At 35.2% G+C, this 18,538-nt stretch overlaps 1 protein-coding gene across 1 annotated transcript; it reads right to left on the reverse strand.

Moving 5' to 3' along the window:
* Positions 1-11,449: 11,449 nt before the first annotated feature.
* Positions 11,450-16,109, reverse strand: LOC114176732 (Pre-rRNA-processing protein TSR2, conserved region). The gene is made up of 5 exons (XM_028061866.2): positions 15,968-16,109; positions 13,067-13,290; positions 12,881-12,969; positions 12,695-12,802; positions 11,450-11,832 (listed from the first exon to the last, which is right to left on the reverse strand). The coding sequence occupies exons 2-5, from the start codon at positions 13,248-13,250 to the stop codon at positions 11,623-11,625; spliced, it is 591 nt and encodes a 196-aa protein (XP_027917667.1). The 5' UTR covers positions 13,251-13,290; positions 15,968-16,109; the 3' UTR covers positions 11,450-11,622.
* Between the last annotated feature and the right edge of the window lie 2,429 nt (positions 16,110-18,538).

Below are 18,538 nucleotides of genomic sequence, written 5' to 3' on the forward strand. Positions count from 1 at the left end.
AAATGACTTACATACACTAATCTAAATTCTTATATTTAAAATTACGATTTTAGTTTTGTAATGTAATTTTTATTTTACATAAATTAGTTTGCGTATATCTGTAAAAAAAAATGTAGTTTTTAAAAGGAATTAAGATAAGAGACATAAATAAGAATAGGTCAGAGAAAGAAACGGAGGGAGAGTGTCCAATTATAAAAAAATATATATAACTCTAATTAAGTTTAATTGATTATAATTAACCAGTTAATTATGAATTATTATTAAAATAATTAAATGTAAAAAAGTGATTATAATTATTGTAAATAATCAAACTGTTTCTGTTTTCTTAACTTTCATTGAGGACAGTTTATAAACCTTTATGTACATTTTAGTTATAATTGCTAATGAGAAAATTTCCTCTTGTTTTCTCTCAGTAATCTTTTCTTGTGTACATATGTTGTGTTGACATTATGTGTGTGCCTACTATGATGTGCGGTGTCTTGGCCTAACAATAATAAGCCAACCATTAGTTGCTATGAAAATTTGATTATGCATCTAAATAGGTTGTATAATATTATAATCAAAATCAATTACATAAGTAATCATGTAATTTAAATTAATAATTGAATAGTTTTTTTTAAGTAACCTTTGAACTTAATTTTTGTTAATACCAAATAATTATTAATACATAATATCCATGGTAAGGAGTGTACAAAATATTGGTAAAATTATATATATTAGAATTCAGTTCAATAACTAGGTATGGTAGGATTATAACAGTCCAAATAAAAGTTAGACATCACTTTTACCTGAAAATTTTATTAGAAAAAAAAAAATAAAAAGAAAAATAAAAGATTACAGTAGTCACTGGAAATGTTGATTATTAATATTATTTTATAAATAAAATCATATTTTACATATTAATATTTTATAATTTTATAATATTACATCTTTCTATTGATTTAATGAACGCAAGTTGTTTTTTAGATTAAATATATTTTTGGTCTCTTAACTTTTGGCAAAAATTGAAATTAGTTTCTCTTCGAAACTTTAGCCTAATTTATTTCTCAATTTTAGAAATATATGAATTTAGTCATTTTAACCAAATTTTAAGATAATGTTTGAGTTAACGTTGAAGCAAAAATGTGTCAAACACCATAAGCAATTCAAGTACTATCATGAAATACACTTAAAACATAAGATAAATTTAACAAAATTTGATTAAAAAGATTGAATTCACACATTTCTAAAGATATCTACGTATTTTTTAAAATGAAGGACTAAATTAGTTACAAATTTTAAAAATAGACTAATTCTAAAATTCACTTAAACTTGAGAAATCAAAAACATATTTAATCCTTTTTATTTAAGTTCGGAAGTTGAAAAACATCAATTACTTACAAAATAGGTCATCTCTTTTTCATATTTTATAGAGTGAAGCGTGAGGTACGTGCTACATTATGGCTAACTTAAAATAAAATGAAGGCTTAATTACTGTTTTAGTCCTCTTATTTGTTAGCAAATTTCAAAATGTTCTTTCTATTATTCAGAGTCTCAATTTAGTTATCAAGTTTTCAAAAGTCACTCAATTTAGTCCTCAAAGTTAACAGCGTCAAAAATCAATAACGGAACAGTGACATGACTGTTTTATTCTGGCTGACTTAGAATTACGTGGCCCGTTAGAATTATGTGGAAGGTGAATTGGGGGAAATGAAATTAGGGTTAGTATATTGGAATTGGGATTAGAGGTTAAATAATCTGTCGCTTCTTTGCATTGGTGTGAGGAATTGGGAGCAGCAGAAATTGCGTTCTTGGGTTTATCATCTGTAATCGCCATCGTGGAGCATATTCCAGGTGAGTTGTTCTTCGAAATTTCGTTCTTGCGTTTTAGGACTTTGTGTATTTTGGGTATAGGGTTTTCAGTTGGTGGGTTTGGGTGTAGGGTTTTGATTTGCACACTTGATTGTCGGTTTTTAGTGAATCTTTGTTTAATTTTTACGATGTTTCCGTGTTGTCCCACCACTTTGACATTAATGTGTGGTTTGTGGTCCCCCTTTAACGGGGTTTGTGTATCCTGTCGGTTTGTCGGTGGTATATGTTGTAATAATTGTATATTGGTATGAGTATCTAGTAATTTCACAGGTTTATGATGGAAGATGACAAGTTTAAAGTGGTTATTCACCATGGAGGATATTTCGTGAATGAGGGTGGAATCAAGTACGTCAATGGCCATAGAAGTGAATTATGGTGTGATGAAGACAGGTGGTCTTACTTCGAGGTGCTTTCCATATTGAGAGAAATGGGTTATATTAATGTGAAGGATCTGTGTTATTCAGTAGGAGGTTGTCCAGTGTTGGAGGAAAGGTTGCGTCAATTTGTTGATGATGTTGGTGCACTGCATATGGTCCAAATCGCGAAGCAGCGTGGTGAAGTCCATATGTATGTCATTCACTCAGTATGTGTAGCAGAGGAGGTACATATGTTGGAATATTATCCAGGTGGGGATAATGGTGAAGACCATACTGGTGTGGAGAATGACACTAGGCTGAACCCGTAGAGGAAATGCAGTGTACTGATGCAGAACAAGTTGAACCCGCAATTGGTGAGGCTGAGGTGCAGTGCGAGGCACAAGTAGTAGTAAATGAGGGTGATATGCAGTGTGAGGCAGATGTTTTGAAAGAGGTGTAGTGTGAGGCAACAACACAGGTGCTGTGAGGCAACAACACAGGTGCAATGTGAGGCAACAGAACAGGTGCAGCCTGAAACTGTTGAGGTTGAGGTTGAAATTCAGAATTTTGATTATTAATATTATTTTATAAATAAAATCATATTTTACATATTAATATTTTATAATTTTATAATATTACATCTTTCTATTGATTTAATGAACACAAGTTGTTTTTTAGGATTAAATATATTTTTGGTCTTCTAACTTTTGGCAAAAATTGAAATTAGTTTCTCTTCGAAACTTTAGCCTAATTTATTTCTCAATTTTAGAAATATATAGATTTAGTCATTTTAACCAAATTTTAAGATAATGTTTGAGTTAACGTTGAAGCAAAAATGTGTCAAACACCATAAGCAATTCAAGTACTATCATGAAATACACTTAAAACATAAGATAAATTTAACAAAATTTGATTAAAAAGATATTGGTATGGGTATCTGGTAATTTCACAGGTTTATGATGGAAGATGACAAGTTTAAAGTGGTTATTCACCATGGAGGATATTTCGTGAATGAGGGTGGAATCAAGTACGTCAATGGCCATAGAAGCGAATTATGGAGGTGCTTTCCATATTGAGAGAAATGGGTTATATTAATGTGAAGGATCTGTGTTATTCAGTAGGAGGTTGTCCAGTGTTGGAGGAAAGGTTACGTCAATTTGTTGATGATGTTGGTGCACTGCATATGGTCCAAATCGCGAAGCAGCGTGGTGAAGTCCACATGTATGTCATTCACTCAGTATGTGTAGCAGAGGAGGTACATATGTTGGAATATTATCCAGGTGGGGATAATGGTGAAGACCATACTGGTGTGGAGAATGACACTAGGCTGAACCCGTAGAGGAAATGCAGTGTACTGATGCAGAACAAGTTGAACCCGCAATTGGTGAGGCTGAGGTGCAGTGCGAGGCACAAGTAGTAGTAAATGAGGGTGATATGCAGTGTGAGGCAGATGTTTTAAAAGAGGTGTAGTGTGAGGCAACAACACAGGTGCTGTGAGGCAACAACACAGGTGCAATGTGAGGCAACAGAACAGGTGCAGCCTGAAACTGTTGAGGTTGAGGTTGAAATTCAGAATTTTGATTATTAATATTATTTTATAAATAAAATCATATTTTACATATTAATATTTTATAATTTTATAATATTACATCTTTCTATTGATTTAATGAACACAAGTTGTTTTTTAGGATTAAATATATTTTTGGTCTTCTAACTTTTGGCAAAAATTAAAATTAGTTTCTCTTCGAAACTTTAGCCTAATTTATTTCTCAATTTTAGAAATATATAGATTTAGTCATTTTAACCAAATTTTAAGATAATGTTTGAGTTAACGTTGAAGCAAAAATGTGTCAAACACCATAAGCAATTCAAGTACTATCATGAAATACACTTAAAACATAAGATAAATTTAACAAAATTTGATTAAAAAGATATTGGTATGGGTATCTGGTAATTTCACAAGTTTTTGATGGAAGATGACAAGTTTAAAGTGGTTATTCACCATGGAGGATATTTCGTGAATGAGGGTGGAATCAAGTACGTCAATGGCCATAGAAGTGAATTATGGTGTGATGAAGACAGGTGGTCTTACTTCGAGGTGCTTTCCATATTGAGAGAAATGGGTTATATTAATGTGAAGGATCTGTGTTATTCAGTAGGAGGTTGTCCAGTATTGGAGGAAAGGTTGCGTCAATTTGTTGATGATGTTGGTGCACTGCATATGGTCCAAATCGCGAAGCAGCGTGGTGAAGTCCACATGTATGTCATTCACTCAGTATGTGTAGCAGAGGAGGTACATATGTTGGAATATTATCCAGGTGGGGATAATGGTGAAGACCATACTGGTGTGGAGAATGACACTAGGCTGAACCCGTAGAGGAAATGCAGTGTACTGATGCAGAACAAGTTGAACCCGCAATTGGTGAGGCTGAGGTGCAGTGCGAGGCACAAGTAGTAGTAAATGAGGGTGATATGCAGTGTGAGGCAGATGTTTTGAAAGAGGTGTAGTGTGAGGCAACAACACAGGTGCTGTGAGGCAACAACACAGGTGCAATGTGAGGCAACAGAACAGGTGCAGCCTGAAACTGTTGAGATTGAGGTTGAAATTCAGAATTTTGATTATTAATATTATTTTATAAATAAAATCATATTTTACATATTAATATTTTATAATTTTATAATATTACATCTTTCTATTGATTTAATGAACACAAGTTGTTTTTTAGGATTAAATATATTTTTGGTCTTCTAACTTTTGGCAAAAATTGAAATTAGTTTCTTTTCGAAACTTTAGCCTAATTTATTTCTCAATTTTAGAAATATATAGATTTAGTCATTTTAACCAAATTTTAAGATAATGTTTGAGTTAACGTTGAAGAAAAAATGTGTCAAACACCGTAAGCAATTCAAGTACTATCATGAAATACACTTAAAACATAAGATAAATTTAACAAAATTTGATTAAAAAGATATTGGTATGGGTATCTGGTAATTTCACAGGTTTATGATGGAAGATGACAAGTTTAAAGTGGTTATTCACCATGGAGGATATTTCGTGAATGAGGGTGGAATCAAGTACGTCAATGGCCATAGAAGCGAATTATGGTGTGATGAAGACAGATGGTCTTACTTCGAGGTGCTTTCCATATTGAGAGAAATGGGTTATATTAATGTGAAGGATCTGTGTTATTCTGTAGGAGGTTGTCCAGTGTTGGAGGAAAGGTTGCGTCAATTTGTTGATGATGTTGGTGCACTGCATATGGTCCAAATCGCGAAGCAGCGTGGTGAAGTCCATATGTATGTCATTCACTCAGTATGTGTAGCAGAGGAGGTACATATGTTGGAATATTATCCAGGTGGGGATAATGGTGAAGACCATACTGGTGTGGAGAATGACACTAGGCTGAACCCGTAGAGGAAATGCAGTGTACTGATGCAGAACAAGTTGAACCCGCAATTGGTGAGGCTGAGGTGCAGTGCGAGGCACAAGTAGTAGTAAATGAGGGTGATATGCAGTGTGAGGCAGATGTTTTGAAAGAGGTGTAGTGTGAGGCAACAACACAGGTGCTGTGAGGCAACAACACAGGTGCAATGTGAGGCAACATAACAGGTGCAGCCTGAAACTGTTGAGGTTGAGGTTAAAATTCAGAATTTTGATTATTAATATTATTTTATAAATAAAATCATATTTTACATATTAATATTTTATAATTTTATAATATTACATCTTTCTATTGATTTAATGAACACAAGTTGTTTTTTAGGATTAAATATATTTTTGGTCTTCTAACTTTTGGCAAAAATTGAAATTAGTTTCTCTTCGAAACTTTAGCCTAATTTATTTCTCAATTTTAGAAATATATAGATTTAGTCATTTTAACCAAATTTTAAGATAATGTTTGAGTTAACGTTGAAGAAAAAATGTGTCAAACACCATAAGCAATTCAAGTACTATCATGAAATACACTTAAAACATAAGATAAATTTAACAAAATTTGATTAAAAAGATATTGGTATGGGTATCTGGTAATTTCACAGGTTTATGATGGAAGATGACAAGTTTAAAGTGGTTATTCACCATGGAGGATATTTCGTGAATGAGGGTGGAATCAAATACGTCAATGGCCATAGAAGCGAATTATGGTGTGATGAAGACAGATGGTCTTACTTCGAGGTGCTTTCCATATTGAGAGAAATGGGTTATATTAATGTGAAGGATCTGTGTTATTCTGTAGGAGGTTGTCCAGTGTTGGAGGAAAGGTTGCGTCAATTTGTTGATGATGTTGGTGCACTACATATGGTCCAAATCGCGAAGCAGCGTGGTGAAGTCCACATGTATGTCATTCACTCAGTATGTGTAGCAGAGGAGGTACATATGTTGGAATATTATCCAGGTGGGGATAATGGTGAAGACCATACTGGTGTGGAGAATGACATTAGGCTGAACCCGTAGAGGAAATGCAGTGTACTGATGCAGAACAAGTTGAACTCGTAATTGGTGAGGCTGAGGTGCAGTGCGAGGCACAAGTAGTAGTAAATGAGGGTGATATGCAGTGTGAGGCAGATGTTTTAAAAGAGGTGTAGTGTGAGGCAACAACACAGGTGCTGTGAGGCAACAACACAGGTGCAATGTGAGGCAACAGAACAGGTGCAGCCTGAAACTGTTGAGGTTGAGGTTGAAATTCAGAATTTTGATTATTAATATTATTTTATAAATAAAATCATATTTTACATATTAATATTTTATAATTTTATAATATTACATCTTTCTATTGATTTAATGAACACAAGTTGTTTTTTAGGATTAAATATATTTTTGGTCTTCTAACTTTTGGCAAAAATTGAAATTAGTTTCTCTTCGAAACTTTAGCCTAATTTATTTCTCAATTTTAGAAATATATAGATTTAGTCATTTTAACCAAATTTTAAGATAATGTTTGAGTTAACGTTGAAGCAAAAATGTGTCAAACACCATAAGCAATTCAAGTACTATCATGAAATACACTTAAAACATAAGATAAATTTAACAAAATTTGATTAAAAAGATATTGGTATGGGTATCTGGTAATTTCACAGGTTTATGATGGAAGATGACAAGTTTAAAGTGGTTATTCACCATGGAGGATATTTCGTGAATGAGGGTGGAATCAAGTACGTCAATGGCCATAGAAGCGAATTATGGTGTGATGAAGACAGGTGGTCTTACTTCGAGGTGCTTTCCATATTGAGAGAAATGGGTTATATTAGTGTGAAGGATCTGTGTTATTCAGTAGGAGGTTGTCCAGTGTTGGAGGAAAGGTTGTGTCAATTTGTTGATGATGTTGGTGCACTGCATATGGTCCAAATCGCGAAGCAGCGTGGTGAAGTCCACATGTATTTCATTCACTCAGTATGTGTAGCAGAGGAGGTACAAATGTTGGAATATTATCCAGGTGGGGATAATGGTGAAGACCATACTGGTGTGGAGAATGACACTGTGGCTGAACCCGTAGAGGAAATGCAGTGTACTGATGCAGAACAAGTTGAACCCCCAATTGGTGAGGTTGAGGTGTAGTGCGAGGCACAAGTAGTAGTAAATGAGGGTGATATGCAGTGTGAGGCAGATGTTTTAAAAGAGGTGTAGTGTGAGGCAACAACAGAGGTCCTGTGAGGCAACAACACAGGTGCTGTGTGAGGCAACATAACAGGTGCAGTGTGAGGCAACAGAACAGGTGCAGCCTGAAACTGTTGAGGTTGAGGTTGAAATTTAGAATGTTGGTGAATCACAGGCACAGCCTCACAGTGGTGTGTCGCAGGTGCTACCTCAAACACAGAATTTGGAAGAGGTTCAGATTGAAGATGGTTCCTCCACTGAATATTCCAAAGATTTTATGTCTGTTTAAAAGCATGTAAGGACAACTTTGTATCATGTAGGTCTATAATAGGATTAGATGGATATTTTTTAAAGGGGAGGTTTGGTGGTGAGTTATTGACAGCTGTGGCACGAGATGCAAATGATCAGATGTTGCCATTAGCATACGCAGTTGTGGAGGTTGAAAATAAGGACACGTGGTCATGGTTCTTAGACCTTCTAATTGATGATCTTGGTGGTGTTGAATGTTGTGCCTCATGCACCTTTATATCAGACCAGCAAAAGGTAATTCATTGTGTTAAATATATGTACTGCCAGCTTTTTTTCAGAATCTAATGTATCTATTTTTATAGGGTCTCCTGCCAGCTTTGATCAAAGGTTTTGTATACGCCACCTGTATGAGAATTTCAGGAAGAAATTTTCAGGGAAAATGCTCAAACGCTTAATGTGGAGGGCTGCTTACTGCACATATCCATAAGCATGGGAAAAGGTTATGTTAGAGCTTAAAGAAGTTAACGAGGATGCATTCAAACATTTAATAGCTATTCCTCCAAGGCAAGTTCCTCCACTGGTTACTTAGTTTTTTATATACCACAATATGTTGACATGCTGCAAATTTAATAGGTATTGGTCAAGATCAAGGTTCAATACCAATGTCAAGTGTGATACACTAGTTAACAACATGTCAGAGGCATTCAACAGCGTGATTGTGGATGCAAGGAGTAAGCCAATAATTACCATGCTTGAAGACATAAGGTTGTACATGATGAATAGATGGGCAAGTAATAGGTTGAAGGTTAGTTCCTTCGAAGGTTCAATATGCCCCAGGATTCGTGACAAACTAGAGAAGGAGCTGCAGTTAACAAAATATTGGGTTCCCAGGTATTGTTCACATTTCATTGGATTGTTTTATGTATTCAAGAATGTGACTGGTTTAATAATCTGTGTACTTTTTTTAATGAATATAGTTGGTCAGCAGACAAGCTTTTTGAGGTTAGACATGTGTCTACTATTGGTGAGAAGTTTGTGGTTAATGTGGACAACATGGACTGTAGCTACAGGAAATGGGGTATTACTGGCATCCCATGCTCACATTCTTTGGCTGCAATGAAATTCTTAAATCTGAGTGTAGATCCATTTGTAGCACACTGGTTTACCAAGTCTTCATATGAAGAAATATACTGCTCAATCATATATCATGTAAATGGCCAAGATGTCTGGAAATCACTCCCTTCCCTGATGTGCTGCCTCCATTAAAGCGCATACTGTCTGGACGACCTAAGAAGAAAAGAAGATTACAAGCATCTGAGATGAAGAAAGATGACACCCAAGTTAGAAGAGGGGGGATAAGGAAGAAATGCTCAACATGTAAGAAACTTGGATACAACAGGACAACTTGCCCACAAGCTCCACCATCTCCACCAACTCCACCACCAACAGCTACTTCTGATGAACAATCTGTGCCTCCAAACCAGGGACCAACTGCTGATGAAGGCCAAAACATTTCCAGTCAACAAGATGTGCCTCCAAACCAGGGACAACCTGTTGATGAAGGGCAAAATATTTGCAGTCAATAATTTGTGACTCCATCCCAGCCTTCTACTTCTGCTCAATATGTGCCTCCAACCCAGCCACCTATTTCTGCTCAATCTGTCCTTGCAAATATGCCACCAGCCGTTAATTGTACACAAGGTTCAACTGCAACTTCAACTGCACCACTTACAACACATCCCAATGCAACACCAATTCCACCAATTCCACCATCATGTGGCAGACCCAATATAAGGCCAAAGCTTCAGCATAGGCGAGGCCGTGTTTGGAAACCATGAAAATATGATGTTATATGTATTTTGTTACTGGACAACAGATAAGCTGAATTTGATGTTTTATGTATGTTGGACAAATCTGAATCATGAAACAACACTATGTATTTTGGAGAAACTATGATGTACTATTTTGGAGAAACTTATTGTGGTTGATATAAATATATCTTAAGTTTCCTTGTTTAATTCAAATCTTTTTCTGTGTGATTATTTTCCACTGTGTAATAGCCAACAAAACATATAAATGAACATGTACAAATCAAATCAAAGAATTCACTAATTTTGGAACTTTATATATCATAGCAAAACCAAATACAACTTTGGTGCAATATACAACATCGCACCATACCAAAACAAAACATACTACAAACAACCCCTTCACAACAATTTAGGGGCTTTTGATCACTACTGAAACTAAGAATACATTGAATACAACAAGAACACAAACAATTCCTATTAACCTCTTTATCCATTTCTCATACAACTTATTACTTTTCTCTAAACTAACAATCTTTCTCCTCTGTCTGATGATAACACCATCTCTATCATCAACATCATCTTCTCCACACCACTTGAAATAATTACAGCCAACAGAACCTTCATTTCCTCTCTGTTCATCAAATCAAGCACAACAAAAATTACATTATTCACAATCACGAATTATAAATAATCGAAAAATAAAACTCAACAAGCTAACCTTGAAATTTGGACAACCCCAGAATTTCTTCCCAGCATTCCTACTTGTTCTGGCAGTTCTCAATACAGCAACCTCTCCACATTGACAAATGGGAGACACACCCAACCCCTTCCACCCACCACCAAGAGAAGACACACCACAAATTTCATTGTGTGAACATGAGCAAGACTTACAAGAGTTGGCTTCGGACATCTCTGTTAACAACAAAATCTGGGGCGAAATTAATTACAACAATGTTCTGTAGCACCGTAGCGGAGGAGATGAACGAATGCACCGTGGCTGGTAAAAATTTAAGGTTTCATGATTCCCATTTCTAATCAAAGTTAAACATATTCAACATATGCCACGTCAATTACTCTTGCCTTTTAAAAACGTTGACACGTATCAGTACAATTGTGCCACCTCACTACTGTTTGAACGGCGTTTGTTCAAATTAAACGGTGAGGACTAAATTGAGTCACTTTTGAAAACTTGAGGACTAAATTGAGACTCTGAATAATAGAAGGACCATTTTGAAATTTGCTAATAAATAAGAGGACTAAAACAGTAATTAAGCCTAAAATGAAAGTGCAATTTAGTCCTTTTAACTGTTCATTTCAAATTTTCCTTTCATACCAGCGAACCACTGACAGTTATAATATTTGAACTTACGTTTCCCATTACTTTTACAAGGAAGGGTTTTTCATCTTTTAGGAGGAGGTTCTGTAAATAAAGTGATAAATATTTATTCCCCATTGCAAACTAAATAATGATAATAGTTTTTTTTTTCTCTACAACTTAACCACTCGTTCAGTTTTCTTTACATTGTCAACTCTTCTATTTTGTGTGACAACCATTTATACTCTTGTTCAGTATATGTTAATGAGGCAACTTTGCTGAATTAATGGATCACCCAACGGCAAGATATGATGCAACTTTCAATAATGAGTACAACAAAAAATCCGGATACACAATACACACCTCAACATTTGCAAAACCTCAAAAAGTACAAGGAATACCACGCTTGAAACAAAATTGAAAAAACAAATTAAATATTTTTTTTATCTAATTTTTTCTACCCTTATTTCTTCTGTTCGAAACTACAACCCATTCATCATCTGCTTCGCCTGAAACATTCGGCCGGGACTCATTAACTGAATTATTGTTTGAATAAGATCTGGGAATCTCCGTAGTCATGCTTGAAGAATTGCCATCTACAATCATGGTTTCATCATCACCATCTTCCTCACTGTCATCTTCACCATCGTTTACAATCTAAAACATAAAAAAAGTCTACCATTATTACTGCATTCAAATTCAACGAGTGGAAGATCATCCAATTGTTTCTAGGCTATATAAGGGGAAATGAAAACACCTAACATTATTACTGCATCCAAATTCGAGAAAAGAGGAAGATAAGACAATTGCATTCAAATTCGAGAAAAGAGGAAGATAAGACAATTGTATCGTGGCCATACATAAACAAGGGAAAATATGCAAAAATCAAGTGAAAACATGCTCTGTAAACATATGTAACAAATTGAAAATTACATAATTTAGTCCCGGTCTACCTTGGGAGATCAACAAAAAGCTTTTCCCATTTATTTTGGAGGAGCCTAAAAATGGAGGTTCGGGACTGGTATACGGTGGGAAGAAAATTGTGAAGAAAAAAAAAGAAGGAAGATGAATAAAAAGAAAATCACAGCTTTCATCAGATTTATCAACTTCACACTCCAAAATATTTCAAATATAGAGTAATATAATAATTATTTAGGACATATTTCCGTTCTTTGAATACTTCCCATTATTCCAACTTCTAAGTCATGAGCCAAGAAAACAAGGATTGAAACAAAAATACAAGAACTATCCATATAAATACAAACAATTAGTAGCTGCTCTGCTCCAGTAACTATAGCAATGTTTTCAAGACTTGAAATTGAAAGGTAGTTTGAGAGGCAAGAATAGATGCACTAGATGACATTTTGCATTGAGGCACACTACAGTTACGACTTGATGTTTGTGAATAATACCCATCATATAGAGATTGAAACACCCAAAATAAACCAGCATAGAACCCTGTAATTATGATATTAAAAAATAGTAAAATTGATTGTGCATATACTGTGTCACTATGTACCTGTGCTGTGTGAGGACGATGCTCGACATTGGCTTTCCTGAGATCTTCGAAAGAACTAAAATTTCCATCCAAGAATTCTTCATGCATCACCATTAATTTTTCAGCCACCTACATAATCATAAAAAAAAGAAGATAAGAACAAGTGAAGTTAACAGAACAAACAAATTAAAAAAAGAAAATGTATACCTCTTCAATGCTGCCATCTTCGACCTCCACATTGAGAGAAAGCATACCTTGATCCAGTATGTCTTCTAAGTCATCAATGTAAAGTGGCTCTGACATATCAACCAGCACAATATAAAAAACAAAATGAAAACAGAGTTTTCGATCCACACAATTAAATTGTCTTATGTTGCGTCAATCAATATATACCTTTGGATTGAGTGAACCACGAAAGGACATCGGTGACAAGTTGATCAGCTTTGACGCGGGACTCACGGCCACCCCATTCGTTCTCGACAGCAGTTCGAAGAGCCGACCAGCGAAAAAGGAGTAATCCAATTCCTTCATTGAAAACTCCAATAGACTGTCCTTGTAGCCGTCGAGCACCCTCCATATTTCACAACAACACAACAAACCCTATGTTTTGTGTCTTCCTGCAGAAATGGTTTGTTGGAGAAGCAGGAGATGGTTAGGTTTTTACCTTAGTTTCCATATTTTTTATGCTCATGAAGCTATATAAAGAGCAATAATTTTTTTTACAGAACTGATAACACTCTTGGGCCAGCACCAAAATTGGCCCAGTCCCTCCTTCCCCAAACTATTATAATTTTTAATATTATTAATCATTAGTGTTCTACGTTTGTCCCAATTGAATATAAATAAATGGAATAAAAAGCTTGATACATCTGAATATATCAAATAGTGATTTCGACATTTATTTAGAAATTAAATTAATTTCAAATTCATGCATGCAGACATTAATATTTTTACATAATTCAATAATAAATCATTCATTGATAATAAAAATCTTATTATAGAAGAAAGAAAATTTGTATAAATGTTCTCCTATAATTAAAATTATTTTTATCAATAAAATTTAAATTAATTAATTAATTAACAAAAAAATTAAAAAGATAACAAACCCACTAAGCTAACCTAATGTCTCCCAAATGTTAACAGGGGATAATTGAACTCACAACCTTTCCCACCCTCCTTTCCAACTTTTACCACTAGACCATCTTATAACTCCTGATCAAATTTATCTATTATCTTAAGGAGTTTTTTCTTTTAGTGTGGGAATCTTCAACAAGTAGAATACGGAATGTGCAACACACCTATAGTTATGAAATCCCTTATAGTAGCATTCAATCTAAAAGAGGTAAAAGAAAGCAATCCAAGAGTCAACAATTGAGATATTTAAAGCCTAAACACTCATGAAGTGAAATGGAAGAAAACAATATTAAATATTAGTTAATAATTTTATATACTAGGACAACTAGTTTAATTATTAATCATGTTTTCTTGCTCCCACATTCACCACATTGGAGCTACGGTAGACAATTTGACTATTATTTAAACGACTATATTAATTAGACGTAAAATTTAAATGTGTTAGGGCTAATTTTTTTTCAAGAGTTAGTTGCTTTGTGATTTGGTAATACATTATTAATTCTAATCTCTACATGTGTGCATAAAATGGAGACTATATTAAAAACTAGCAGAAGTGCCAAATGTGGCGGCACTAATTTTTCCCTCTTTTTGAGGCCAGATTGCATGAATAAAGAGAAAAGAGAAGAGGGTGTTGTTATGATTTAAGATTTGATGATATCAATGAGCAATAGGACAAGGTAGTGTAAGAGAAATAGTTGGTGGTAAAAGCAAAGAGAAAGAGGTATAAGATGATAATTACAAGGAAAAAAGAGACATGGTAACCACAAAAAAAATAAATAAATAAAGACAGAAAAGAAGCTTGGTAAGGTGGTGGTGGTGAAGGGAGAAAGAGAGATAAGATAATACTATAAGAGAGAATAGATAATATTAGACTATGTGCACCATATAGATAGATAGATAGATGATTGAAGACAGGCATCAAAAACACACGGAGCAGATGTCATATTCATGATAGTAAAATTTCACCCAAGATAATTTTGTTGGGAATGTAAAAGAAAAAAGGTTAGATACAATTATTATGTATTTTTTGTTTGTAATTGTTCAATAACAATTAAAACTTATGCAGACTATTTATATAAGCATTATGCAGAGTATAGATAAAACATTCGTTGTAATCATTAGAGTAACGTCAGAAGCCTCTAAGATATTGCATCTGTAAAATGATATTCCTCTGTTCCTTTTATTGGGAAATGACCAATTTGATTTCACTTAATGTATAACTCACATCTTGATTCAACATGGAGAAAAACACAGTACTTTATTCCTAGGAATAGTTGAAAATAACTTCAAGCATCAAGGTTTGCAACCTTTAGTCTGCACAGAAAAGGCTACATACTTTATTTCGCAAAATAAAGGAAGTAGATTGTTTATACATGTTTCCTTCAACCAAAACAAACTAAAAACCAGTCCTTTGTTTGGTGTTTTATGATTGAGCCAAATCAAAAAGAACGAGATGACATGAAGAGTAAACAAACATAAAATCCTTCCAATTTTAATTTACCAAATTCTTTCATCTCTCCGTTCATATTCAAGATAGTAAAATATTACTAATATCATCATATTTCAGTGGAAACCAATTCCTTATCATTCTAAGCCCCAAAAATCATAGTCAAACACATTTGAAGAGTCGTCAATTTCGCTTATCATCAATTAAATCTGATAACTACCCTTCACCTGTTTATTTTGAACACAAATCCAGAGCACAAAAAACTGTGATGGTCACATACACTCATTAATGACAGTTATTCAGTATTCACGAATTAAGAACCACGGCGAATGTTTCTCAAAAGTTTTGTTCAAAAAGTCACACTGTTCACAATTTCACTCGTCAGCTCTGAGTTGTTTAAGATAAAGTCAAACATGATTTAGGACTGTAAATTGTTTTTATGTGATTTTCGTTTTTTACATTACAAACCTAGGCATCAAGTTTAAGCAGCAAAACATCGACCATCTACCTCGTCTCAAGAATATGATAAGAATGTGAATCAAATTAACAAAAACAACTTGAATATCAGAGAAAGACGCGAGAAAAAAATTTCTTAAGACCCGAATAGGGCAGCCTATACAAAATCAAACCTAAACCCCAAAATCAATTCGAACAGATGACAGAAAACAACCGGAAAACCCTGAAATTCGTAGGTGAGAAAACGAGAAACTAACCTTTATTCACCTCTCGTGAAGGAGACGCGCAGATGATATGCACAAAACTCAGGTGGAATGAATATGCAGTCTTGAGAGTGAGACAAAATGCGCTGCCTTTGAGAGCAGAGCTGTTGAGACAATGGCCCAGGGTTTTTTTTTTAAAAGAAAAAGTAATATGAGAAAAATATTAGGTTTTTTTAGACTAAAACATTAATTTCTTCTCTATTTTCGTTTAATTTATTTAATCTATAAATAATATATATTTTTTAGTTTAGTTTCAATTTCAGTCCATTTTATTTAATTTGATTATTTTTGTAAACTTTGTTTAAGTAATGAATGCAACACCCCTCTTTCCAAACATAGAAGCCAAAACCCCCTCCCCTCTCATTTTTCCTTTGCAAACTCAGTTCTTCTCTCTGTCTCACCTTCCTTACTTCTGATCAGATTCTGGAGAGGAAGTCACTCTTGAGTCTCCTGCTGCCTACACTCATAGCCTCTCATCACCTAGGTAAGTTTCCCTTACAGCTTCAAGTCTAATTTAGAAATTCAACTCGAAATTCTGCTTCCATTCTGAGTCTAACCCAGTGCTCATCCTTTCTGTGTGATTGGATGATGAATTCTCCTAGGTTAGGCTGAGGAATTCTGCTCCCCTCTCCTAGATTGTCTTCCTCCAAGCTTTAAATCGAAAATAGGTAAGGGAAGCTGACTTTTCAACTACATTTCATGTAAATTGTGTTTATGAATGATTCAATTATGCGATTGTGTGTTTAATTGGTATTTTGGAAACTGTTTGTATGCGAATTTGGATGGTGGATGGTTCTGGGCGAGAATGCATGTGTAGAACAGCATAGTAATTCTGGTATTTTCGCCTAGGCGAGCAGCTCTCGCCTGAGCGAAACTACCAAGATGAATACCTCTGTCACTGCACGAAATCTTGCCTAGGCGAGCTGGACTCGCCTGAGCGAGATGACTTCTCGTCTAGGCGAGCCAGTTTAGCCTGAGCGAGAGTTCGCCCAGGACTTTTAATTCACCATTGTACGAGGTCTCGCCCAGGCGAGAGCAACTCGCCTAAGCGAGATAAATTCTCTAGCTTAGGCGAGACCCTCTAGCCTAAGCGAGATTCCCTACAGAAGATTAGTTTTCTCACTGTTTTGATTACTTGATTGCTTGATTGATTGCTTTAAGATGATGTTGGTTGATATTGTATGTGATCCTTATGCATGTTAGACTGTGTGATGGAACTGAGTATGAATTTGATGTGAATGGGAATATGTTGGAGTTAGGATTTCAAGGGAAATCCTAAGGAATGTGGTTTAGTAAATGTAAGGGCATGAGGACTCAGATTGGTGATATCTTGACGTTCCCAGTAACCATTAAGACTCAAGTAGAGTATGATGGATTACGTCGGGGGGAGTAGTAGGAGGTCCTGGTCTATGATTCCGATCCATCATAGAGGTGATGGGATTTACCTTTAGAGTGGTTGGGTGAATACCCCTTGTGCCTAAAACTCTGCAGAGTTTAGGAACCATCTCAAGTGCAAGTCACCAAGAGCTCCAATGCCACTTACATAATCCGGATATCGAGTCTAGAATGAGGTGTGGTGTTATGGTCAGGATTATTTGGATGATTTAATAGATTGTGTAATAAAAGTCTGTTTTCTGTCTTAGTATGAAAATTTCATGATTTACTCTTTGTTCAAGTTAGCTTACCCTTCTAGTTTCTATTGTGTTTTGTGTGTCTTCTACTTTTGCAATAATCGTCCTTATTGAATGGCGTGAGCAGATAAAAGTGCAGGCGAAGGTACACCCTTCCTAGACAGGCGTTGAAGGGGTTTCTAGGACGTTTTCCAGCAGTAGTAGTTACATGTTTATTTAGTAGATGCTTAGGGTGTTTTGTAACCCTTTAGTAGTGTATGGGCTGTATATGTTGATCAGCGTATGTATGGTTATTTTTTAGGATGACTGTATTATATGTTATACTGGTCTATGTCATCATTTGCTTCTAAACTATTAAAATTTAAATGTTTTGTTTAATAGTTTAAAAACTATGAAAACGGGATGTTACAATTTGGTATCAGAGCAGTGATTCCTTTAGGATCTGTAGGTGTGAGCTTGCTTAGCTTCTGTTGTGTGTTCCTTGTAGCGTGTTTGGTACAAGTTGTTGTACCTGTCGACTAATCTGATGGTTCCTTCTTTGTGTGATCAGAGCTATGGCACCTAGACCTCCTCCACCTCCTGTTCCAAACCCAGATAATCCTCATTTGGTGGGAGCAATTGAGGCGATGATAGCAGCCATGCAGCAACAGAATGCTAACATGGTGAATCAGCAGAATCTAGCCTTGCAACAGATGGAGTCTGCAAGACTAGCAGCAGAAGCGACTCAGCAAAGGCACTTGGAAGCCCTACATCAGATAGGGGAAAACCGTTCAGCCGCTGGTTCTTCCCAAGCTTCACTGCCACGAGTGCAAGAGTGGAGTTTAGAGGATTTTCTACAACACCACCCATCCCGCTTCGATGGCAAAGTTAGCCCGGATGGAGCTGATTAGTGGATGCGGGACATGGGACGAATCTATGATGCTAAGCGATGTCC

Source organism: Vigna unguiculata, chromosome 3 (genome assembly GCF_037176805.1).
Source record: "Vigna unguiculata cultivar grain cowpea cultivar isolate G323 ecotype 2 chromosome 3, ASM3717680v1, whole genome shotgun sequence".
Classification (NCBI taxonomy): Eukaryota; Viridiplantae; Streptophyta; class Magnoliopsida; order Fabales; family Fabaceae; genus Vigna; species Vigna unguiculata.